Source organism: Mobula birostris, chromosome 7 (assembly GCF_030028105.1).
Source record: "Mobula birostris isolate sMobBir1 chromosome 7, sMobBir1.hap1, whole genome shotgun sequence".
NCBI classification, from domain to species: Eukaryota; Metazoa; Chordata; class Chondrichthyes; order Myliobatiformes; family Myliobatidae; genus Mobula; species Mobula birostris.
Window position 1 is genome coordinate 76569496 of NC_092376.1, and position 27001 is coordinate 76596496.

General features: G+C 37.9%; 1 protein-coding gene across 2 annotated transcripts in view; it reads left to right on the forward strand.

The window, feature by feature from the left end:
- Positions 1–27001, forward strand: part of cfap300 (cilia and flagella associated protein 300) — a 76594-nt gene that overhangs the window by 14530 nt on the left and 35063 nt on the right. The window contains exons 1-5 of one of the 2 annotated variants that reach the window (XM_072263456.1): positions 2442–2548; positions 8222–8303; positions 13948–14023; positions 21995–22161; positions 23868–24040. In XM_072263456.1, the coding sequence (XP_072119557.1) occupies positions 2442–2548; positions 8222–8303; positions 13948–14023; positions 21995–22161; positions 23868–24040 (605 nt within the window). Of the gene's footprint in view, positions 1–2441; positions 2549–8221; positions 8304–13947; positions 14024–21994; positions 22162–23867; positions 24041–27001 lie in introns of those variants that run through there. The other variant, XM_072263457.1, reaches the window with a different exon arrangement.

The following is a 27001-nucleotide window of genomic DNA, read 5'->3' on the forward strand; positions in this document are numbered from 1 at the left end:
ATGCAAAGCCGAGGATTTTGAGGCCTTCAGCTCCAGACATTCCGGTTACCACACACTAGCAGCAGTAGCGAAGCGGCATTTCAGAAGTTTTCCAGATGTTCCACTATGCACTTATGTCTGTCTCCATCAAATCAGGATTGTGCACGGTCCCCTACTTGATAGATAACAGATATTCATCACCGGAGAGGCCAGGCGTGCTGTCGTCTTAAACGGAAGTTAACGGTGTTATGCGTCTATAGTTATCAAACATATAACCGAACTTAAAGACAATTCTTAACAGATCTTACTTAAGCACAGTCTTAAGATGGTAGTTTAATAAGTCCAAGTGATTTATACAGTCATTAGGGAGAGACTTCCCCGAAACAACGATTCCTTCGAAGTAATGACGAACCTGCCAATCACAGCTGAGAGATGCCTTGTTCGAAGAAGTCACGAAGAAATAAAGTGTCCTAAAGGAACTGACCTTTGGGCTGGAGGGTGGCCACTGCACAAACCTTACCAACCTTGCAAGGGTTTAACTCAAATGTGCATGCCACAATTCCCGGACGAAAATTCAGAAAGGTCGATCATTCCCAAGACGCTGAACGACGTTAACTTTACCCAATCCTTTGGGTTCGGGTAACGCTAGTAATGTCTTCACTCTCTGATGCTGGACTGTAAGGGGAAGATAAACGTGCAACAAGCAAAACCAGTGGCATCTCCAAAACATCCAACCGGCAACAACAACGTTGCACCAAAAATAAAAATGAGAACTGCATCACAGTAGCGGGCTTTTCTTTTATACCGTGCCATCACGTGACATCACATCACCCCGCTATCATGAGACAATTACATCACGCCCATCACAAGATAATGACATAATGCTCACAAGATAATTACATCAAGCTCACGGGATATGTAACACCCCTTCCCTCCCCATTGAGCAGAGGTACAAAAGTTTGATAACACAAACCACCAAGCTCAACGACAGCTCTACTGCACTGTTATAGATTCTTCAAGGACCTCTTGATCTCTCAATGTATCTCTTTGTGGCCCTTGCATTTTGTCTACCTGCTGTAACTGTATATTCTGAATTCTGTTTTGTTTTCACTTTGTACTACCTTAATAAACTTATGTCTGGAATGACTTATCAGGATAGCATCCAAACAGAATCTTTTCACTGTATCTTGGTATGTGTGACAATAAAAAAACTATGACTTCCATTTCATGCATCATGGTTGAGCACTAGATTAAGATAAGTATTACTCCCTGGTGTCATTGGCAATGGAGGTGCCAAGGAATGGGTGATGCTTCTCTTTGCTGTCGCAAAAAGATTGAGCAATAAAATTTCAGTAACAAGACAAATAACAGGCACATTTTGAAAGCTGTATTAAAACAGTCTCTTCTAAATACATATTTCTCATCAATTTACAATGGCTAATATAGCTAAGTCCCAAAGTCCAAACAATGTGATGGTTGACCATAAGCTGGTTGGCTCAGGAACATTTGAGAATGCGCAAAAAAAAATCAGTTTAGACAATGATGGTCATATTCTGTCAATTAAAAAAGATCTAAGTAACATTTAGATTTCATACAGGGCCTATATGTAGCTTTGTGGACCACCAGCCAAGGTCCTTCTCAGGAGAACGGTCAATCTTGTAGCATATTTTCAATCATTTACACTCTTGGGCAGTCGGTATAGGGCTTAAAGGTTAGGTAGGTAAATCCAAAAGTGAAAAATGAACCTGTGCCAGGGTTCGGGATAGGTGTGTATTAAGAGACTTTAAATCAATTTTCTATGGGAAAAGGATAAATCTTGCACAGATAAGTCATAGGTCAATCTTTTCTTCCACTGAAGGACAGAGTAGCAATAGAGAGATCAGATGAACACAAGGCTAGGAAAATTACTGGGGAAATGGGAAAAGGTGGCAATTAGAAAAATGGAAGTTTGAAGATAATCAAAGGGTTGGAATTTACCAAGAGTAGATATTGTGGAGCTATGAAATTTTAATATTGGGGACATGTTTTTGTAGAAACAATTTGTATTCAGGAACCAGAACTGTAACATCAAATGTTGCAGATGCCACAGGAGTATAATTAATACAAAGAGAAATGCAAACATCTTTCAAGATGAAAATTCAATTGACAAATTAATTTCAATGTAGATACATTTTACGTGGTACTTACAAAAGCTGCGTCCGACGTAAAATAGTAATAGTCTGATTAATATTCTGAAGTTGCAAATCATGAGAAATTTCACCTTGTTAGTTTTTCATGGTTTTGTCCGTCATAGCGTCTTACCTCCGCGAATTCTTTTCTGGGTACAAATACGTGTCCAGCTGTAACACCAAATGGTTGCATCTGGCGGAGAGGCAGGAACTGTTATGTTGCCTGCAGTGGTCGGGGGAAAGGAATTGAGCACGGACTCCCGTCTCCCAGCAACCAGCAAACTCTAGCGGAGAATGGCGGCGGAAAGACTAGTGAAGCCTGCGTTTACTTTTAGGCATCTGAGCAACAAGAAGATCAGCTTCATGAACGATAGAAAAATCTGCGATCTGTTTATGAAATGGTAAAAAGATGCAGGGAGGGTTGACAATGGGAACTATATAATGTTAGAAAACACGGTTAAGTCAGAAGGCGGAGAAGTGGTTCGGAGACACGGCTTGACTCTCCAAAACATATACATCTAGTCGTGTAATTAATCCAGCAACCTCAGAGGGCTAGTCTACCAGTCGCCTTTCTTTCCATGCAACAGGAGAAGACATTTGGCCAGTGGATCATAAATGCCTTCTTGTGGCTGGGGGCCGAGTCTTGTGTGCTACTACAATTCATCTATCAAAAGTTCATGAATCCTCCTTGATTGAATCCCTTTGTCTTGAGAGGGGAGGGCTTTAGAGATATTTGTTATTTATATTAGATTTGCCTGGAGCCATTCCCAAGTATTCTTGGCAGGAGTTAGCTTATATGGATTGAGCATGAAGTTAGTCCTCTCCACTTATGTAATAATAATATTATACTGTAATATGCTTCTCATAGCCACGCATGATTGCCGCAATGACTTTTCTGCTACATACCTCACAAGAGTCAGTTTGGGAGAAATGTTCTGAACTCCTGTACGTGTTTCTGCTGAGTAGACTAAATCTTTGCAGGTGCATTGTGCTTTATATATTTCATATGAAACACAATGCACCTGCTCTACCTGGGAGTCTGTGAAAACCCTGCCAAGGAAACCTGGTCAGCAGACTGGTGAGGGTGCTAGGACCAATCACCCATTGCAACTCAACTGATGGACTCACTGACCGCAAGACACACACACACACAGCTGGAGGAACTCAGAAGGCCAGGTAGCATTTATGGAAAAGTTGTGGTCTCGGCCCAAAACATCGACTATTTACTTTTTTCCATAGATGCTGCCTATGTGCTGAGTTTCTCCAACATTGTGTGTGTTACTTTGGATATCCAGCATCTGCAGATTTTCTCGTGTTTGTGACTCATTGACTGGTCATGTTGGCTGCATCTGCTATTACTGCCCAAATCAGAAGTTCATTGACTTGCTTTGGGGCAGAGGAAGTACTTGTTGTAGTCTCATGATTGAGGAGGCCACTCAGCTGCTGGTATCTATCCATAATCCAGGTATGCCTGTCCACTTTCAGACCCTGAGAGAGCGCTACCTGTAGAGCATCCTCCCACAAAGTTGTGGTAATTATGTATATTTTCTACCCAGTCAATATTCCCATGGACAATTGCGGTCAATAATTATTGATGGAATTGCCTATCTTATGCCTGAACCTAGTTAAACTCCGGGTCATGATTGCTTCTGGCTAGAGTCGTCTTGCACTAAAATGGTCATGGACCAGATGTTAATACAGCAGGTTGGGCAATATGAAAGGCAGGAAAAGCCAAAGCCTCTTGGAGGCCTATTTCTCTTATGATGAAAGAGTGGGATTGTGGTGCACTCTTGACCTGATTCAGCTATAATCCCTCAACCGACAACTTAGATCCTTCCTTTGGAAATGACCCTATGCAATTGTTAACTGAATCTCAAAAATGGCCTCTGGTTTCCAATGTGGGCTACATCAGCATACTTCCCATCAAGCCGCAGCATCGCGGGGTGGGGGGGGGGAGAGGTGGGCCTCGGGACTCTTATTAAATGATTGTGATCTTGTGTGTGCTTACTGTGTGTGACTGATGGTAATGTGTCTTTGCACCTTGACCTGTTAGTAACACTGTCTCGTTTGGCTGTATTCATGAGTACAGTATTATATATGGTTAAATGACAATCAAACTGGAATTGAATTGAACTTAACCAGTGGAGATGAGTCTTTGAAGTAGACCACCCATTTTATATTGGGGGAATGTGTATAGAGCCATTCATAATGACCTGATTATTCACCTTGCACCATTTTACCCATTTCTCACCTCTCTCATTTCTTTCCCCTAGTCCAAGTTTTCCTATGGTATTTCCATCACCGCCTTGTCCTACTTGAGCATTTAGATCTCCCATGACAATACAATATCTTGAGATTTACATCCATTCTTTGCTTGTTCAAGCTCTTAATAGAATTTACCTGTATCTTCATTTGTTCCATCTGTTGTTGGTGCATATACCTGTATAATTGCTAAATCAAATGGTTGTCCTCTGAATCTAACAAGGAGCACTCTTTCTGATATTGCCCAATATCCTAAAACACTTTTTCCCATGTTTTCAGCCAGAAGAATTCCTGCTCCATTAGTATGGGATGTTCCACAAGAATAAACTAGTGTTTTATTTCTAATCTGACATGTTCCAGCACCTATCCAACACACTTCGCTAATTCCCATGATGTTAATCTTTAGTCTTGCCATTTCACTTATCACATTGTCCAATCTTCCTGCTTGATATAGGGTTCTTAAATTCCAAGTAGCAATAATTTTCTTTTGTGTTACTTGAATTTTATGAGCAGTAGCTTGATGACGGTCGGGGATCCCCTGCTGACCAGAATCAACCCTACCGAGCGAAGCATCTTCAGAATTGTCCTGAAGATCCTCTTGACACTGTTGTTGTGTGATACATTTTGTGAGTTTGACCATAGTTTTCTTAGCAAATAGATTCTAGGAAACCTAGTATCTAGCAACGGTGGTTTGCTATTGCCTACCGTTGGGCAAACTAAAGAAATCGCTGTTTCTCTTCCCAAATGTTCATCCACCTGTACTGTAGCCGTTGACATTTGAGGTCCTAGCTCATCCACCTTCTCCATCATAAGTTCAGTTACTGAACCTGCCGGATCTGCTGTTGGCCTTCGCTCGTATCCTGAGCAGGAGCATATCACCAAGATACTTGTAAGAATTTTGATAACAAGAGCTAAAAGTAAGTTACAAGCTGAAATAAGCAAAGAACAATGTGGTTTTGTGAAAGACAAAGGTACAAGAAATGCAATATTGATGTTAAGGATACTATCAGAACGAGCTATTCAAGTGCAAAAAGACTTGTTTGTTTTGTCGACTACCCAAAAGCATTTGATAAAGTGAAGCACAATAAGTTATTTGAAATATTACAGGAAACTCTAGATCTAGATTCGAAAGACCTCCGCCTAATCAGAAATCTGTACTGGGAACAAACTGCCGCTGTAAGAACAGATGGAGAAGTGAGTCAGCTTACGAAAATCAAGAGAGGTGTTAGACAAGGGTGTGTTTTCTCCCCTGATTTATTTAATGCATACAGTGAAACAATATTACAAAAAATAAGAGACATTTTGGGAATGCAGATGACACTGTGCTAATTGCAAGTACGAATGAAGAACTACAAAACATAATTGGTATAGTTGTTGAAGAAAGTAAAAAAGACAGAATGTATGGTGATATCCAAAAAGAAGGAGAATCCTATCTGCAGGCTGAGAATAAATGGGGAAGACATAAAACAAGTACAGAACTTTTGCTACTTAGGAAGCTGGGTGACATCAGATGGCAGGTGCGACATGGACATCAAAAGAAGAATAGGGATGGCAAAAGACACCTTTATGAGAATGAAGAGTATACTGACCAATACTAAACTAGGCATGACAACCCGCCTCAGAGTACTGAAATGTTACCTTTATCCAGTTATGTTATCTGGCTCAGAATGTTGGACAATATCTACTAACATGAGGAAACTAATTGTAGCAGCAGAGATATGGTTTTTGAGGAAGATGCAAAGAATATCATGGGCGAAACGAATATCTAACGAGGATGTCATAAACAGAGCAAACACAAAAAGAGAAATAATGTATGAGATCATGAAAAGGCAACGTAACTTCATTGGACATGTGATTAGGAAAGAGGAGTTAGAATGCAGGGTAATTATGGGAAAGATTGAAGGGAAGAAAGCAAGAGGAAGACAAAGACAAATGATGATGGAGACAGCAGCCAGAGAACTGGAAATGAGTACCAATGAATTGAACCACTTGACCCGAAACAGGAGTGTGTGGGCCTTGGCAGTCAAAGCTCAAACTGGGCATAGCACCTGATGCTGATGATGATGATGCATAGTGTCATCCAATGCCAGAGTTCTTCTAAGTACAGTGATAGATTCCGAAACAGCCCGTACTTTCTGTAGTTAAAAAACCGAAAGTTCTGAAAATATTCAGCATGTTAGGTTGTGTTCTGTGCTTCAAATCAATGGCTCTTTGTCAATGACGTGTGTCTCAATCCACAGACTGCTGTCTAATTTGCTGAAAATTTCCAGCACTTTCTGTTTTTATTTCTGATTCCTGACTTCCAGTATTTGTAGTTTCACTTGTAATTTTGATTTATAATTCCTGCAGCCTGAACAAGTCAGTATTCAAAGTTGGTTTTGAATCTGAAAAAGCTGCAACCCCTTCTTTTGAGTACTTGAAGGGATTCCCCATTCCATTTGGCCTCACTACATGCCACATTATGTTCAATTTCAAGTTGGACCTAATGAAGAAGCATATGTTCTCTAATGGAACATCCAAGTACTTTCGTAACTGTTGATGCCACAAAGTGGGAGTGCGTTTTGTTTTTGTTTTTCCTTTAGTCCTTTAATAAAATTACTTTGGGGAAAACCCCAAAAATAAATGATTAATCAGGTTTAATATCTCTGGCACATGTCATGAAATTTGTTGTTTTGCGGCAGCAGTACCTTACGATACATAATTTAAAAAACTATAAATTACAATAAGAAATATATTTTAAAAAGTAGTGCAAAAAGAGAGAAAAAAGTAGAAAAGGGGAATGGTGAAGGAGGAGGGGTATTACCGGAAGTTGGAGAAACCCCCTTTTCCCCTTCTCAGCTTATCTCTTTGCCCTCTCATCACCTCCCTCTGGTGGTCCTTCCACTTTTCTTTCTTCCATGGCTTTCTGTTCTCTCCTTTCGGACTCCCCCTTCTCAAGCCCCGTCTCCCTTTCACCAATCAACTTCCCAGCTCTTTACTTCATCCCTTCCCCTCCCAGTTTCACTTATCACTTTTGTATTTTTCTCTCTCCCCTCCCCAACCTTTTAAATCTACTCATCTTTTTTTATCTAGTCCTGCTGAAGGGTCTCAGCCCGAAACATTGACTGTACTTTTTTCCATAGATGCTGCCTGGCCTGCTGAGTTCCTCCAGCATTTTGTGTGTGTTGTTTGGATTTCCAGCATCTGCAGATTTTCACTTGTTTGTGAAAAAAGTAGTGTTCATGGGTTCATTATCCATTCATAAATCTGATTGCAGAGGGCAAGAAGCTATTTTTGAAATGCTGAGTGTGTGTCTTCAGGCTTCTGTACATTCTACTTGATGGTAGCAACAAGAAGAGGGCATGTTCTGGGTGATGGGAATCCTTAATGTGGATGCTGCCTTTTTGAGGCATTGCCTTTTGAAGGTGTTCTCGAAGTTGAGGAGACTAGTCCCCACGATGGAGCTGGCTGAGTTGATTTACAACATATACACAGAAAGGGAGGAGCCCCGGGTACAGAGGGCAATGTTATTTTCAGAAGAAAGAGTTGTCTTGCTTGATTCGCTTATTACAGGGCCTGATCCATTTAGTTAACTTGATTGTCATTACTATTACATGTTATATTTATTATCATACATCGCTATACTTATCAAATAACTAGAGTGTACCCTCCATATTATAGAGTTTAGAAGGAAACTACTTTTAGGAAAACACTACAGGGTTTTGAAGCTTATTACTTAAAAATGTGACTGAATGCTTAATTAAAAAAACATACTGACTTGGTGCTAATGATGATTTCCTCCTTCTCACAGTATTTATATTTTATCTTGGTAGGTCAATGCATGGTAGGATCATAGTCCAGGCTTTCAGTTTTGACGAATACTTTCAGCCTTATGATAAAGATAAGTTTGTACAAGTGAGTGCTGTTGTATTTTCATTATTTTTTTATAATTGTCAAGTTACATATTTACTCATGCTATTTTTGGCATCTGAATTGTTGCTTCAGATGTCTGAAAACTAATCTTATTTTGTGAGAGAATAATTTTAAAGTGCTTTCTTTCATGTATTTAATGAAGGTATAAACCCTACTTTGTACTCATCTATCTCTATCAGTTTTATTTTCTCTGATATAAAATGCATAATTTTTATAAAATTATCCTTTCAAATGAGATTTCAAAACTAAAATAATATGAATGAGCTTTTGAAATTATTATGGTTAGGGACTGAAAATTTAGCACATTCACTGTATGTACTAGTGCTATGCTCATTGCAAAAGATTACTTATCCTACAGAACTGTGCTAATGCCTTAGCTAGGGTGCCTCAGGTTTTTGCACAGTGCTGTATATTATATCTTTCCTGTTACCAAATAACACTTAATACTACTGAGCTAATACAAAGCTAAGTCCTCGTATTGCTGTTTCCCAATCGCCTTCCTATTTACTCGAACTAGGGGACATTGCCTCAGGATTCAGGGAAGAAGATTTAGGACGGAGATGAGGAGAAACTGTTTTTCCCAGAGAGTGGTGAATCTGTGGAATTCTCTGCCCAGGGAAGCAGTTGAAGCTTCTTCACTAAATATATTTAAGAAACAGTTAGGTAGATTTTTACATAGTAAGGGAACTAAGGGTTATGGAGAAAAGGCAGGTGGATGGAGCTGAATTTACGGACAGATTAGCCATGATCTTATTGAATGGCGGGGTAGGCTCGATGGGCCAGATGGCCTACTCCTGCTCCTATTTCTTATGTTCTTATTATGTTTAACCATCATACAGTACTGTGCAAAGGTCTTAGGCATGCTAGCTATACTTATGTGCCTACGGCTTTTGCACAGTACTGTACTTACTAGAAATGCAGAATGATTTAATAGTTTTAATTTAAAACATTTCAGTATGTCCTTCTGAACATGTATGCTATTTATTATCATGGGATAGAGTTTCTTCCCAGGTAGTACAAAGTATATGCTTTCAGTAAGTTCTTAATCTCAGTGTTAAACTTTGTTACAGAACAGAGGTTCATTCAGGTATAAAATTAAGACTCAACCTAAATTTGATCCAAACCCAAGTAGTTATAATTTTTTCAGAGGCATTTGTGGAAAAACAGAAAATACTTGCTTTGCTGCACAGACATTACTGTTTAATCAAGAACGGAGGATATATGGTGAAACAAAGCCATCAACCTGACCTGAATTGGGACATTTTGGCCATGCGCAAACCTACATAACACAACTCCAAATATTCCGTCAGAACATATATCAGACTTGAGCTGGACCATATACATGCAGTCCAGTCTCATCAGACTTGGGTCAGTTAGCCAGCCTCAAATGCAGAAAATACAGAGTAGTACATGTGAAGCTTGAAGAGCACAGATGAAGTTTATTCAAGGATGTAATGATGTCTCTTGAACATTCTATGCACATTATTGTAGTCCAGAGAGATGTCAGTCACATGACACAATCCCGAAAGACGTAACAGCCAAAAAGCAACAATTAATTGTTGACAACCAATATAGCATATCTTACAGGCTTAATCAGTAATCACACCCAGACCACTCAGAGTTGTTCTGCATTCACTTTTAAAGAAGAGGGAAATCATTTTGTGTTATTATTATGAAATAATCATTTTTACAGTGAACAACGTATTTTCCAATAAAAAAATTAAAAAGATGTACCAAGATGCCCATAAAAATGATTTTCAAGAGTAGTGTCACCAGCAAAATCTTGCAGTTTCAACCTGGGATGTTACCAGTTTCAGGTATAGGGTTTGCTATCTTAAAGTTAAGATTAAATTTGAAACTAGCATTAGAAGATCATAGAAAACATAATCTTAACTGGTTTGTGGCATAATTAATTTATTTTAAAACTGTCTGTGTGTTTGGTGCTGGTTTGAATGATTTTTAAGAAATTCTTCATCATTATTTTATATGAGTTTTAGATACAAAAAAAGTATAAATGAATATTTCAATTCCATTGTACTTAATTATGAGTAAAATTTTCAACAGTAACTTAATTATAGTTTTAGGTAGTGTATAATTCAATGAAACATAAACAGAATTTGGACTTACTTTTCAGCATTAAGTGGAGTGCAACATTATTGTCACCATATCACTCCAGAAATTTTTCAAGTCATCTGAACATGAGTCATTTTAATACTTTTGATTTCCATGGCAGTTGTCTTTGGAATTAAGTCATTCTTTTGGAGTGGGAAATTAGGTTACATTGTTCCCCTGTTACATACACCTGTAATGCCCTGTTTTTTTTTCAGCTGTGTAATTTGTGTAGTATCACCACCTACAGGGAGCGTCCCAGAAATAAAAATCTGACCCTTGCACTTCCACTTGCCCTTTTTCAAAAATTAGCTTCTCTCCTTCAAGTCTCCCACCATTTCACCAAGTTTTCCAGCCACTTTGGCTCTGATCTCTTGACCCAGGCTCCAATCGTGCTTAATGGCCTTTATTTCCAATTTTCAACAGCCCAAATCTTAAAGGCTGTAACTTCTGTAAGAAACATTGAACATAAAATCACGTCATTGCTACCTATGTATTTCCTTTTTTCTTAGGGTATAGAAATAGGGCATTCAGGCCATCAAGTCTTCGCCAGCTCTCAAATCAAATCAAGTTTGATTATCATTCAAATGATACATAGATACAGCTGAATGGGATAGCGTTCCTCTTGGGCCAAGGTGCAAAACACTCAAAATAGCAGGCAAACATTTAAAATAGTGAGTAACATAATTTAAAATAGCAAGCAAAGAAGCATATTCACTCGGAAAAAATATATATATAATCCAAGGCTCAGAGTGACAACGTCTGACAATCAATAGTACAGTCTCCTAGCAGTGTGCAAACACACGCAAACCAGCCTATCATTCCACTGCTTGAACAAAGGAGGGCAGCATCAACGGGAGAGGCAAGGCTCCAGCCAAGCACAGAAGCCACGCTGTAACGCTTCCCCATCTTCTCACCTGGTCTACAGCAGCAGGCAAGCCTGAGGCTTGAGGCCTAGTCCTTGCAACAACTGAAGCTACACAGCTCCCATGTCATCTGTCCCTCCACCAGACGAGGGTAACAGCAGACATCCCACCTCTCTCGGAAGTTCCGGGAGCCTCCCGCATATTGATAGTGGCTCCCTGACACCTGCAAATTATATACAATATCCCGGAAATCAATTTTTTGAGAGCAAGTGAAGGGGGGGAGGGAGGGGGAGAGGGAGAGAGAGAAAAAAAAGAATCCTGATTGGTCTCTCTTTGTACTAAGTAGACCTATCAGTTTTCTCTGTGAGTGGGTTTTACAGTCGACCTCGCTCTCTTTCATTGTCCATCAGTTCAGTTTAGTGTCCTGCAGCGCCATGGCAGAGTGTTCCAAACAAAAATATAAAACGTACTTCACCCCAGACAACACTAAAGTGTTCCCCTGCCTAATGGGGGTCAAAAATAATGGGAGTATTGCTCGCTGCACTGTTTGCAACAGTGACTTTTCTATTGCCCATGGTGGATTAAATGATTCTAAAAGACATGATGAGTTGAGTTTAACAGGTGTCATTCATTCATTAGCATAGCTAACATTATTTAAACTAGCTGGCTAGCTGCTAAGGAGCTACTCTATTGATGTCCTATGTGATGAGGCCAAACTCCCTGTAGACTTGCTTAAAGTTGTAATGGAATAAAAATACGACTCCATGATAATATAATATAATATAAGTACGTATTTTAATGTCACATTTTCTGCATGAGACAATATAATAAGGGTACACCTTATGCTTTTATTTCTTTCAGGGACCACAACATATTAGGGAGGCTAAGCGCAGGGAAGGCTGCTCAAGTATTTCACAGTTGTGGGGGGTGGGGGGGGGGGGTTGGGGGTGGTGGTGCTACCTCCCTGAAATGAGTTTTTGCAGGGTGGGATGTCTGTAACAGGCTTGTGGCAACTTACATTATCACTGTCCAACAGAGTCTTGTAATCACAAGTAACATGTCCAAGACAATCTCCCATCGTTATACTGCACCAACTTCAAAGATTCCAAGTAGTAGGCAGCAACACGGTTTGCCCCTCCATACCCAAACCAACTCCTCCGATGTCCCAACTGCCTCTTTCTCCAACATCCCAACCTTCGACATCTCAGCCAGCTTAACTCCAATGTCTTGGCCAGCCCCTTTAACATGTTGGCCGGCACCTTCTCCAACATCCCAGCTGGCCCCTTCAACACCTCAGCCAGCTCTGCTGCTGACACTAATCCAGCTCCTCCGATCAACAAGCAGTTCACTGATGGAGTGGTCCTGCAGTACTCGAAGTTTTTGAAGTAGAATTGTCCTTCGACCATGAAATACAAATTTTATAAAGAAAAAAGTACCTTTGGTTGGCTCGCAAGAAGCCGCTGCATTTGCATGTGCCAACATCTTAGTAGAAGAAGCAATCACATCCACTGAGTTTCTTTCTTATTTACATGCCTAGCAACTCCTTGCTGATTTTCCTCCCAGCTATCATTCACAATGGTCAACTAACCTAAAAAAAACGGCACATCTTTAGAGGAAGCTAGTGTGTTCGGTGAAAAAATACCCAGTTATGGGAAGAACAAACAAACTCCATATAGACAGTACCGGAGATCAGAAGCAAACTCAGAATACAGGATCTATGAGACAGTAGCATTACTTGCAGAGTTACTGTGCTCCCCACCTGATCCCCTCCCTCTCCTCTCCTCAGGCCTGAACATCGCTCATACTGCCAGCTTTTCCCTCCAACTCTCAGATCTAAACCCAGTCCTAGACTGTTTTCATTTGTGGTCTCTAAAATGGCTAAAGGAGAGCATGCACCAGGAAAGCAACTGTACCTGATACCTTGCTCCTCAGGGGCTACTGAATCTTTCTTTAATGGGTAATTTAGGAAAACCACAGATGAATTTCTAAACTACTATGCTATGATGTGGAGCAAATTATAAACTGACAGAAGAATGTGCATTTGTATGACATCTTTCAGAATTTCAGAACATCCCAAATGGCTTATAGCTGAAGTTTAGTCACTTTTTTGATATAGGAAAAATGATGGCCAATTTGTGCACAGCAAGGTCTCGCAAACAATGATGATCACCAAGTAATCAAACTAAATTATTTAAGTGAAAGACAAAGAATGGAAACCTTTCTTGCTCTTGATCAGTTGAATATCATAGAATTTTTAACTTCCCTGAAAAAGTACTTAAATATTTCACTTGGAAGATAGCAATAGTGACAGAGCAGCATTCCTTCAGCATTCTTTGGGAATATCCACCGGGACTTTATGGTCATATTTCTAAAATAGAACCTGAAGCCACAACCTCAAAATTCAGAGGTAAGAGATGAGATTTACATTAAGATTAATCTGAGTTGGGCACTGGTAGCAGCAAAAAAGAATCTGCATTTATAGCGCATCTTAATCTGTGAATGTGATACCAAGATACTTCGCAGGTAGTGAATTGAATTTGAACAAAAACCATATACTTTAAGTATTATAAGGTATATATGAGTACTCATTTTGTATGTATTTATTGTACTGGTTATTAAGTATAATTATTTTATGTGTTCTAAATCCATAGGCATTTTTCAAGGATCCCAATGTTGTGATCAATCTTAAAGTGGTCTCACCTTTAACTTTTGAATGGACAACTGTAGGTATGACCAAAGTACAAAGTACTTTTAGCACCAAAGTCATTGAATCAGAAGCAGGTTTATTATCACTGACTTACATTATGTGGCAGTTGTTGTTTTACAGCAGCAGTAGAATGTAAATACATAAATTACAAAAATAAATAATGATAAAAAGAAAATATGAGGCAGTGTTCACAAGTTCATGGACTATTCGGAAATATGATGGTAGAAGAGAGGAAGCAGATTCTGAATCTTTGCGTTGATCTTCAGGCTCCTATATATCTTCCCTAATGGTAATAATGAGAAGGGGGCATGTCCAAGCTAATGAAGGTCCTTAGTGATCTATTTCACCTTATTGAGGCAGTGCCTCTTGAAAGTATCTTTGAAGGTGGGAAGAGTTGTGCCCATGATGGAGTTGGCTGAGTCTATAACCTATAAAAATATCTTGTAAAACTAAATTTCAATGTAAACTTATATATGATCTGATTAAACTGGAATATGTATTGGACTAAATCCTGCTGCTTTAAATAAAAACAAAATTGTTGGTAATAATTAGCAGATCAGACAGCACATGTGGAGACAGAAACATGGTTATTTCTTGGAAGTGTTGACAAAGGACTTTGGGAATAGCTGAGAGGATCATAGGCATCTCCCTATCATCCATTGGGGACATTTATCAGGAGCGCTGCATAAGCAGAGCCCTTAGTGTTATCAAGAATCCCACCCATCTATCTCTTTGACTTTCTACCATCCGGCAGGAGACTCCGATGCATAAAGACAAGAACAGTCAGGATGGGAAACTGTTTCTTCCCTCAGGCCATCACACTTCTGAACTCCCTGCCACATCCCATTCAAAGTGCCACTAGTTAATTAGTTCTGGACCTGACAATATTTAAGTTAAGCACTTTACTTTGTTTATTTATGCATAATTCATCTGTAGATTGTATCCTAAGTTATTGTGTGTTATGTGAACTACTGTGCTTTACACCCTGGTTCAAAGAAACATTATCTCCTGTGATAGTATACATGTATATAGTTAAATGACAATAAACTTGACGTGATACATGAGATTCTGCAGATGCTGGGAATCCAGAGTAACACACACAAAATGCTGGAAGAACTCAGCCGACCAGGCAGCATCTATGGTGATTTTTACTTTTTATTCTATTTATTTATTTATTTATTTATTTATTTGGAGATCTAACGTGGGCCTCTGAGCTGTGCTACCCAGCAACCCCAATTTAACCGTGATCCAATCACACAATCTACAATGACCAATTAACCTACCCGGTACACATTTGGACTGTGGGAGGAAACTGGAGCGCCCAGGGAAAACCCATGCATTCCACAGGGAGGACGTATGAACTTACGGAGGACACCAGGATTGAATTCTGAACTCTGATGCCCTGAGCTGTAATAGGGTCACGCTAAATGCTACATCAATATGGATAAAGGGTCTCTATCCAAAATATGAACTCTTTATTCCTCTCCATTGATGCTGCCTGGCCTGCTGAGTTCTTTCAGCATTTGTGTATGTTAATGTCTCAGATAAATGCCTTTTATCGAGACTGGCTGTAGACTGCAGAGAGGAAGAGAGAGAACGATGGGAATGGGAATGCTGATGATCTAGGGATCACAATGCTTTCAGAGTAGATGACTGACAGGAGATTGGCAGAGAAAGTATGAAGAACTTTCTCAAATTGTGAGTTGCAGACCACGCATTTTCTAAAAATCTGAAACTAGAGAGAATATTGCAAATTCAAGCAGATTAGGTAGAAGAGAAAAACTGAGTTAAGGATGATGATCTTGTATTGGAATTGTACTGCTCTGTCACAACAGGTGATTATCTGAAATAGATTAAATCAGTTTGAGTCCAAGGCACAGACAGAAGATGACATTCTTTTCCTTAAATTTATGTTGGGCTTCCTGGGAACACGAAAGCTGCCAAAGACAGAGGTATCAGAATGCACTGGGTGTAGAATTAAAATGTCAGATGACTAGAAGCTCAGTGTCAGCTTTGCAGAGTGAACAACAGTATTTTAATGTGTAATCAACCAATTTCTTTCTTCAATATATTGAAAATTACATTGTGACCACCAAAAGCAATTAACTATATTAGAAGAAATGCAGATTAATTTCTACTACAACTGAAAAAAGAATTTCAGGATGTATATTGTATACATTTCTCTAACATTAAATGTACCTCTTGAAACCGGGTCCCTGACTCATGGGGACAGATGAGACTACAGGGTAGATGTTTATTTCCTGTGGTTGCATGGAAGAATGTCATGAGAAGTGAATTGATTAATGGAGATGGAGAGTGAGCCAGGCAGTCTCAGTGGGAATAGCCCTTTCCCTAGAGGGCTAGATTATCTGGCAGCATGATGTGCTCATAACAACTTGGAGCTTAATGCTATCAAAACAGTGGAAATGAGGATTGAGTTCTGTCAACAATTCCCTACCTTGGTCAGGCTGTGTGAGTGGTCAAGTCATTCACATTCCTGAGGACTACTATTACCAATACGTTGAAGTGGGACAAGCATGATACATTCATTACTAGGAAAGCCCAACAGAGATTGTTCTTCCCACACCAGCTTTGGAAACTTAACATCTCAGGATGTATCCTGATGAATTTTTACTCAGCTATTGTTGAACGTTGTGACCACTTCCATCACCATGTGGTTTCCCTTCACCTCCTCCCTCTCCAAGTCCAGGTTGTAGTGAGTGGTCCACACAACAGTGAAGATCATTGGTTGTCAGCTACTGATATAAGAAGACCTGTTCATCACCAGAGCGAAGAAAAGAGCTGGAAAAATTACTGCTGACTCTACCCACCCTAGCAGTCACCAATGCACCAAATTGACATCATGGAGACGCTCCAGGTCCATCACCACCAGGACTACATGTCATCTCTGAAGCTTCTTTTCTGTAGCTATCCAACTTCTCAATAAAACTCAATTGTAATACCCTAACTGTCCCTACACAAGGTCCATTAATTAAATGGTCTTTCTTGCACTCCTTGCTCTGTTGATAATTATTGAGTCTCTTCATATGTTCACATTTAAGCTTGATTATTGATGTTTGTGCATGTGACCGTTCTGCTAATTGCTGATTGCCCATAGCTATTAGCACTATTGTTTTATAAATTGTTGGTTCCTGTTGAATTGTTTGTTATGGTATGTGTTTTATTGTGGTATGTTTCATATACTGGCAATAAAGTGATTCTGAACATTTCTTGAAAGACGGCGGGGGGGGTGTTACTTGTCTGGTTGTAATCTTTTTGAAATGAATGGAAATTATGGAGGATGATCTGTTACACGTGCTGACTAATGGTTGCAAGGAGAGGACATGGGAGGAACTGAGAATAGAAGTTTGGGAAATAGAGAGCCATGAATAATGATAAAAGAAGACATTGCAGAGGCACTAGAACAGAAAGTCTCATTATCAGAACAGATACAATAGAATCCGAGAAAATGGGAGAGTGGAATGGGTCAGAGATACCTATTAGAGTGTGTGGGCTTGTAATGGATATTGATCAGTAGTATTGGTAAATGACTCAGAACAGCTTCAGGGTGTAGAAGGTAGATGTTTAATCTCCCGCTTTATTTTCTCAGTTTTGAACATTTAAGTATGGATGCTTTCTCAGTTTTAACTATATTAACTTTAGTTAAAGTGTGTCACTATTAGTATTAAAGTGTTACTCATTCTGGTTCTCCAAGCATTCTTGAGACGTTATTGCAAATAATTGTAGTGAACTGCATAGGCACAATATTAATGTATGCATTTAGAGAAACACTTGGTATGCAAACTTTGCTTTAGATAATTTAAGAAGGTAATCAAAGCTTTGGCTTTTATCTAACTGTCCAGTGGTAACTTGCCCTAATTGCTTTCACACAGGAGAGTTTTGAATTCTGAGCCATTGATTGAGAAACATAAGTTCAAATCCCACGAAGGAATCCCAGCTAAGGAATTTATGTTGAAGTAATTATTAATTCAAGATCTTTATTTAAATGTAAATCTAGTTTCAGTCTCAGTAAATATGAAATCAATAAAAATCTAAAATATGAATTAAATTATCTTTTTGTATTTGGTATTCTGTTGTGTGAGTCATAGGTGACAGCTATTCAATTTATTTATTACATCTTTAATTAAACATTCTCCTTTACATTTACATTGTAAATATGGGGAGATGGTATATTGGCATGCAAACCAGAGGTGAAAAAAGCCCAGTGCAGATCACTATAGTGTGCTGGTAAGAAATTTAGGTTACTTTCACTCTTTATCTAAGCTTATGTGTAAATTATCTAAACCACAGATGATAGACATGTTAAAGACCTTAATATGGAAATGAATAATCTTTATTCAAAATTGCCATTTAATTGTTTATTTAATATCAATCTGTCATTTTGATTATTTTGACTTTGAATATTGAGAAACACCAAAGTACAAAATCAAAATATTGTGTATTTTGTAAATCTTAAATAAAACCTGTTAGAAAAGCTTGTAATTTATGCAACATCTTTCAAGTTAACACTTCTGGTGGACAGTCTTTCATGCACATATAATTAGACATTTAATAGGTAAGAACAATGAGTAGAATTGAGGGAAAGATTGAGAGCATGAAACTGAAAAAGAAGGTGAGAGATTTTACTTAGAGATACAGGATGTAACAGTCCCTTCTGGCCCATCTAGCTGGTACTGCCCAATTCCACCCATTTAACCTACCAACCTGTATATCTTTGAAATCTGGGCAGATATCAGAGCACCCAGAGGAAACCCAAACAGTTATGGGGAGAGAGTTCAGACAGCAGCAGAATTGAACCTGGGTTGCTGGTGCTGTAGTAGTAGTATTATGTTAATTGCTAAGCTACCATGCCACCCAATGAAGTGGAAAACAGAAAAAATAAAATAATAAAAGGGAAGATGGCACAAGATGAGGGAGATTTTAATAGGCATGTGCAGAGGTGAAATGTGTGAAGGTCAGAGATGTTGCTTAGAGATATCGGAAGCAGTAGAACCATTGCCAGTAAATTTGAAGAAAATTTGTATTTAACAGTTGCTGTTGGTAATGATTCTCCAATGCCTCTTTATACTTTCTTTGAATCTAATATTTGTTTAATTAATTGTCCTATTGTGATCCAGTTTTACCCTGCACCATCATACTTTTCATCTTGCCGTTTATAATTTAAAATCCTTCTTTCATTCCTATCATATATCTTCCTGCTTTGTCTTCCCTCTCTACTTTTTCCTGCTTATGAACTTGTCACATAATTTAAACATTATTTGCTTTTTTTCACTACTAATGAAAAAATGTTGGCCTGAATTTTAAAAGTTGTTTCTCTTCCATGCAGGGTATACAACCAGACCTGCTAATTATTTCCAAAATTTTCTATTTTAGCTATGTTCTCAATGATTAGTGGACAGAAACTTGTCTTCCCTAAAGCCTAATTGAAAAGTATTCAGAGACTGTATGGAATAGTCAGACAATTGACTCTTGCCAGTGGAATCGGCATTCATAATCTTTCAAATTTCTGTGTTAAGGGATTTCTCTCCACTTATTAGCTCTGCTAATGAGAACCTTGTTAAACTTATTCAATCTACAAACAATTGTTTATTACAAAAATCTAGTGATGTCAAAAGAACAGATAGCATATGCTATTTGACAATCACAGATCATCCACTTAGACATGATGAAGCCCCTTATCACAGCATTCAAGTTTTGCTTGTTTCGATGATCTAGGTGTCCATTATTGATTGCTGTGATTAAGAATTTCCTGAAGAGATTAGAGAGATTATCTTTACTTGTCACACATATATTGAAATGTATTGCTTGTGTCAAATCAAATCAGTGAGGATTGTGCTGAGCAGCCTGCAAGTGCTGCCATGCTCCGAGCATCAACATGGCATGCCCACAACTCACTAACCCTAACCATACGTCTTTCAAATCTGGAAGAAAACTGGGGCACCCAGAGAAAACTGACAAGGTCACAGGGAGAACGTATAAGCTCCTTATGGACAACAGTAACCCTGATCAGTGATCACCAGTCTGTAATGGCGTTAAAGGTCCTTGCCTAGAATTTCATCTGCACTGTAATTAGAAGCACTGTATAGGTTAATCACAGCAATTCATGCTACAGCAAAAGGATCATAATTTTAGATAATGGCCCTAGTTTAATGTGGAAAATAGAGCTAAGAATGGTGTGAAATTGTAAGTAAATGTTTGTAATGTTGTGAAGCTAAGTGGCTCTCTAGAAGATTATAAATTGGCTAAAGATAACCTGAAGAGGGAGAAAATCAGAAAGGAGAGTGGCCTAGTGTTAAATACAAGAATAGGCAGCTTTTACAAGTACAGAAAAGGGGGAATAGTTGCAAAATTAAAATTTGGTCCCTTAGAGAATTAATAATAGAAAATAAAGGAATGAAGAAAATTTTGATCAATACTTTGTATCTGTATTCATTTCAAGGTACTGAAAGCTCCAAAAACAAAGAAAATCAGGAGGCCAAAAGAGAATGGAATTCAAATTGATACATTTCATGAGAAAAAAATGACTAGATTGCTAAACTCATGGGACTAATGGCTGATGTCCCCTCACCTGGTAGCCTTCATCCTAAGGTCTCAGAAGAAGTGGCTAAAAAGATAGTGACTACATTGGTTGTAATTTTCCAAAATTCCACACACTCTGAAATGGTGTCAACATTTTTAAGAATAAGAAGTCACTAATTTAAGATGGAAAGAAGATATTTCTTCTTTGATACGAATCTTGATGAAGATGTGAATCTTTGAAATTCTGTATTCCATAGAAGTCTGGGTATTTGATCATTCAAGCTTGAAAAAGATGATTTTTAGAGTACTGTATAGAATCTTTAAGATTTACTAGGAGATGATTTCAGGATGTATATTGTACGCATTTCTCTGACATTAAATTGGACCTTTGAACCTTTGAGCTGAGAGGAAAATAATATTGATCCCACAATATTATTTATTAGCCAGAATCTTTGAATTGGTGAATGGACTACTTATAATTCGTGGCCATTTTCCTTAAGTATTTATGAAACCTTGTCATTGCATATTTTGCAAGCACCTCAAAGCACAAAGAGAAGTGAAAATGTACAATTATGTAGTGTTTCAAAGCACATTTGGAGCTTAGAATGTCATATGAGTTCAGCCCATGACTACCTAAATTTTAGGATGCAAAAAAATCAATATTATGGGTAAAGATTGGTAAGCTAGGTTTGTTTAACCTGGAGCAAAGGAGGCTGGGGTGAGGATAAACTGACAAAGGTATCTATAAACGTTTGTACAATTGTGAGCAGCATAGGTAGTTTGAAACTTTTTCCTCATAATAAGGGATGATTCGGGTGAAAGGAAAGTTTTTAATACAGAGAAGAAATGATATTGAGAAGTTGCTGCCAAAGGAGATATGGAAATCAGATACAGTCACTGCATTTATGAGACGTTTACGCAAGCACTTAAATAGACAAGGCATAGAAGGATAATGACATTTTGTGGCAAATAATATTTATGTAGATGTACAACACTGTTAGCATGAACGTTATTAAAGCATAAGAATCTGTGGCTCTCTAATCCTTGATGAAATACAGTCTCAAGCCCAGCTCCACCAAATATTTGATGATTTTTGTAAAATGCACAGATTCAGAGTATGTCTGCAATTGAGATCTCTTTTCCTGCAGGAGGTCCTCCCTGTCTCAATGACGTTAATGTTTCAGTTTGAAAGGGAAGCTGGAAACTGAGGTTTGTTTGTGAATTGACATAATCCCATGGATATTCTACATACTCCAAGCATATCCATGTCATATGCATGGAAGTAAACAGTCAAAGGTAACATTTTGTAGGTTCCACGAGTCCAGTGAGATTGTGATCATATTTAGGTGTCAATTTTTTTGCATTCAGTCAACTAGCATTTCAAAAGCATATACTTTGCAATTCAATTTCTAAGCTAATGTTTATATTGATTTTCAACTCTACCTTGGTAGGAGTGAAAGTTAAGAAAACAGAAGCAGAGGAAATTCCTTGCAAGCAAGTTTCAATGTCATTCTTTGATCGTTTGTACAGTAATGGCATTGTACGAGAAACAGGGCACATTAATAAATGTTTGGATGAATTCTATGGGGATTTTGTTGTCGCTGATCAGCTTCGACAGGTAGGACCTTAATTGAAAAAAATGTCATTACATACCGATGGCAACAGTGTATAAAATTTAAAAAGTGTAACTGAATGGAAAGTTTCCTGCTGAAGCAAAATGCTCCCAATTTAAGACCTGTATGTGAACTTATTTGTTACAACTAAGTTTCTTTCTTATCTTTTGGTGTGGCTGCAAAATGCAAACCTTTGCTGGAGCAGTATTTTTGTCAACTGAGAATTCACATTAATATTGGTGATTTTAAAGGCTGCTTAATCCAGGCCAGATTTATAGTACTGTTACCCAAGTTTGATGATTGTACTCTACCTCTTAACTGTTCTTACCCTCTCCAAAGATGCTTCTTAAACTTAGTCCTTTACCCGACTTTTAGTTATCTCCAAGAATGATTCACTGCTAAACTTGATTTGAAACATGCCTGTAAATTACTTCAGTTTGTTTTACTACATTAAAGTTATTACATAAACCTTTAGCTAAAGAAAGTTGCACATCATTGCAAGGGTATTGAACAGTACAATCAATTAATTCTTTGAAGTTTATGAATCTGTATAACTGCTAATTTGTATACTAAAGTAACTTATTGTTAAAGCTTACTGATGCTGGGAAAATTACAAAACATCCTCTAGTTTTTCTGAATTTATTTTTCATGTTTTAAACTAACATACTGACATAGAGACTTGAAGTGACAGTTGGGGAGCAATTTGTCTTGGAATGCTGCAGTGTCAGCAATGTCACTAATATTTCTCCTTTATCATTTATATTTATTAATTACAATTTTCTTATGATATTGAAGGACAGCATACAACCCATCGAGCCTATGCCATCACTCAGAACCTTCACATCAAACCTGTTCCATCAAGCATTTCCCAACAACATACTCTTGTCTCATTTGCCTATCAATATCTCATAAATCCCTTGTCACCCAATGAAACAAACGCTAATTTACTGTAGCCTGCTGACCTACCAGCAGGTTGTTGGAATTTTTTGTTGTTAGTTTGGCACAACATTGCGTGCTGAAGGGCCTGTTCCTGTGCTGTACTGTTCTATGTTCTGTGTTCTAGTATTTGTTTAGGTTGTTAAATACTTAACTAACACTAGGCTATCTGAGAATCTATTAATTTTGAAGTCCTCTATATAACCACTTTATTGTGCTGCATTCTGCATTGAATCTTTTCAATAAATTAAACAAAGAATAATTGCTTTGTTTTTCCCCTACACAATTGTGACAAAAAATACATATCCTCAGATGATTGGTGTTATGTAGAAGACATCCTATAAAATGTGTCACCTGAATCTCTGCCGCTTTTATTATAATCCTATATTTCAGTACGGCTCCTGCTATTTTGTATTCTGTTACAACATGCAGTTTCATCTTAAAATTGTGTTGTTATAAATGAGTTATTATTAATAATTTAAAGCATTAGCTTGAAGTACAGCATTGATCTTATGACACTGGAACGGAATTGTATAATTTGTCAATAGACTAATCGGCCAATTACTTAAATAAAATGAAGAGCAAAAATTACATTCTGTACTTTTTAGCTTTGAATGACAGAGTAAGTCCATGCATAGGATACAAAAGGGCTTTTGAGTAACATGCTGAATGATATTATCTGCCAACCATTAATCTGGCAAACAAGTAATTGATATTTTGCTCATTCTTAATGTTTCATTTAGTTTCATTAATAAATATTCTTTATCTAATTTAGGTATTACTGTTGGAAGACTCTGACAATTATCAAATATTCAGTGATACAGAACGTAAGGAATTTATCTTCTGTCTCTTCAAACATTTCTGCTTGGGTGGAATGCTCTGTCAATTTGAAGATACGGTTGACCCCTACCTAGAAACCACCAAGGCAGTTTACAAAGAAATAGTCAGGTTTGTAAAATATGCTCTTAGGTTATTATATTTTAATGCTATGAATTCCCTCATAGTGCACATTAAGATGTTCTATTTTTCTTTTTTCTGATCTGCTCTTGAATATAAAAAGTGTCAGTATCTTTTCATTCTTTCTCCTTTATAATTCCTTTTACTATGTTCTCCAATATATTTAAAGACAAAATTTTTAATTTTCTTTTAAGTGATTGTTTCTGTTAAACAAAATTCATGAAGCCATAAACTTGCATGTACAAATAAATTTGCCCCAGCAAGGGAGAGTAGAAACCCTCCAGTAAACATGCTGACTGACATGTGTTTTCACTATTCCTGTTTGCTGCCATTAAAATATGATGTTCAGAAAAAGTGAACAATTTCTGAAATATAATTTTTGCCCTTTGGCTATTATCAGTATTACATGCTCCTATGTTGTGCATTCAATATTTTGTAATAACTATTACACAGTATTACATGCACTATATAGGTGTGTATTAGAAATTGGACAGAAGAAACAACAATGATGACACACACCTTCTGGTCCTTGGGATTCATAGGATCATGCTGATTAGTAACTTCAGTATGGGTTCAGTGGAAGAACATAAAATTTGCAGAAAGGAGTACAGTATGTATTTCAGTTTAATGGCTTTAAAAGAATGCAGCAATACCTTGCTTGGTAAAAAGGAATAAGCTCCAAAATAAGTTATTATAGCATTAAATAGAGAGAGATATGTTGCTGATAGTGCGACTGAATCTGGTACAGACCCCTGTCATCTCGATTCCTGTGCCATGAATCTAGCTAAGGGTTTAGCCCTTATTGGTGTACTTGAAGTAATGAAACAGTTACATTAATTTCTTCACTGCATGTATGGAGTAAACTATTGAAGCAGTGTGCAGCATTTGCTTGTGAACATTGTGCTAGGTGGGCTAGGCACTTAGCACAAACATATGAGGCACTGGGCTGCATTCTGACTGATGCAATGAGTGTGCACCATTGCTGCGGTCTGGCAGTGGCTTCTCCATGTGTTTTCCTCAGAAAAAGGCATCTCCACCCATGCAGCCTGTCGTTTTAAAGAGTCAGCTTTCAGACCTGAGTTAAGCTTAATTGAAAGCAAAATAGGGTTGATTCAGAACAAGTCATTCCCACAAAAAGTTCTGACTAATATGGAGTCATCTTCCGCCTGAGAGGTTTGGTTCAAACTTTTTTGGTGCATATTTAAGTGCAAGTTCATCAGCTTTACATGCCATTGAAATGGAATTTTCCTTGATGACCTAAATATAAGTTCAAATGGTAATTTGAAACTTAATATCAAAATTTGGAGTTAAATAGTTAACACATCAGTCTGAAATTTTCTCCATCATTCCAGTGAAAACATCAACTTATTTAAAATAAATGAAGCAATGTGTCCACTAAATAATCAAGATTCAAGATTGTTTCATGTTTTTTCAGTAGACAAGTGCAAAGGAGAGCAAAATAATCGTTATTCCGGATCTGATGCAGCACAAAAAAAAAATAAGATAAAGAACACCATAATAATTTTAAAAACACAATAAATATAAATACATAAGCTAGCTTCTATACATAGATTGATTGTATGTCCATAAAGTGACGCTAGGCACAGGAGTGTCTGTACATAAGGTGGCTGTCAGGAAATGTTCTGGAATATTAAAGAGAAAGTTAAAACACTGCCTTAAGCCCAACTTTTATTGGGTACATACAAATTAATTATGTAGATATATAATGTATCACTGTACAAGAACTCCACTAAGTTCTATTGTTATCCTATTATCCCTCAGGCACTCCCAATGCACTGTGTCTATGCTCAGGCCTTATCTACCCTGAGTGTTCAGGAAAGCAAATTACCGAATTTGAACTTTGGGAATCATTAATGTTTGAGCCATTTTTTTCCTAATTCTTGGATGAGGTGTTGAAATCTCTGTTTGATGGCAATCTCCTTTTGCTTTTTTTTACATTTATGAGTTCACCTTCACAAAAAGCAGGGCAAATCTAATTTGGTTTATAACTGCATGATCAGTCTACTCTGAATCATCATGCTGTCTTATGGCAATTTACTTCATCAGCGATAATTTAGCTACAATACCAAAGTAGAGACTGGTTGACGGGATTATCTGTAGATGATATGGCATGGAATCTGCTTTTAGTCTGACTTCCCTTTCATCAGATGGACTGCATGATGGAAGTTACTTATTCTGCTGTGGAAGCTATGACATTGAGCATAAGACGCTGTATCGTGACTGAGTCAATAAGCAGATTGATAAAACTGGAAACGAGTTCCATGCTGGGAAGATGGACCCCAGGCTCTGCACACCTTGGTGCCAGGCTCCAGTATCATAGATGTTAACTGCATGCTTTCTGACAGACTTCCAAATGTTGTGCACACTGATCAGTTATCTTCTGCAGTTTAGTCCATTAAATTCCTCTTGAATCCAATGCAGCAAAACTCGTGCGTGATCTTTTCCTCAAGCGTCTTTAACTTCTGTGTCCTTGCACTAACAACAGTGCATTTGTGCCCAGTATTTTACAGTGTTTAGATAATCTTTATGCTGTTCTCAGAGATAAATGTTGTTGTTGCGATTGTGATATCAAGTGACTATGTTTACTGTAACAAGGACAGAGGGATTTATGGAGATGTAGCAAGGACTGGAAGATTGTATCTAAAGGAAAAAAATGAAATAGACTTATTTGAGCTATCTAAAATTGTGAAGGAACTAGATAAAATAAATGAGAAAGACAAATTCCTTTACTCAATACAGGAAAATCAACTTAAAATAACTGATAGGGGAGGCAAATAAAAAGTCTTTCACTTGGGTTTGATAGGTGTTTGGAACTCAGTGCCCGAAGGTACTTGGATGTGCACTTAAAGAGCCATGCCCTGCTGCAAAGTGGGTTAGACTGAGTAGCTCTTTTAACCCAAGAACGTGCTGGATTGATGGTCTCTTCCTGTG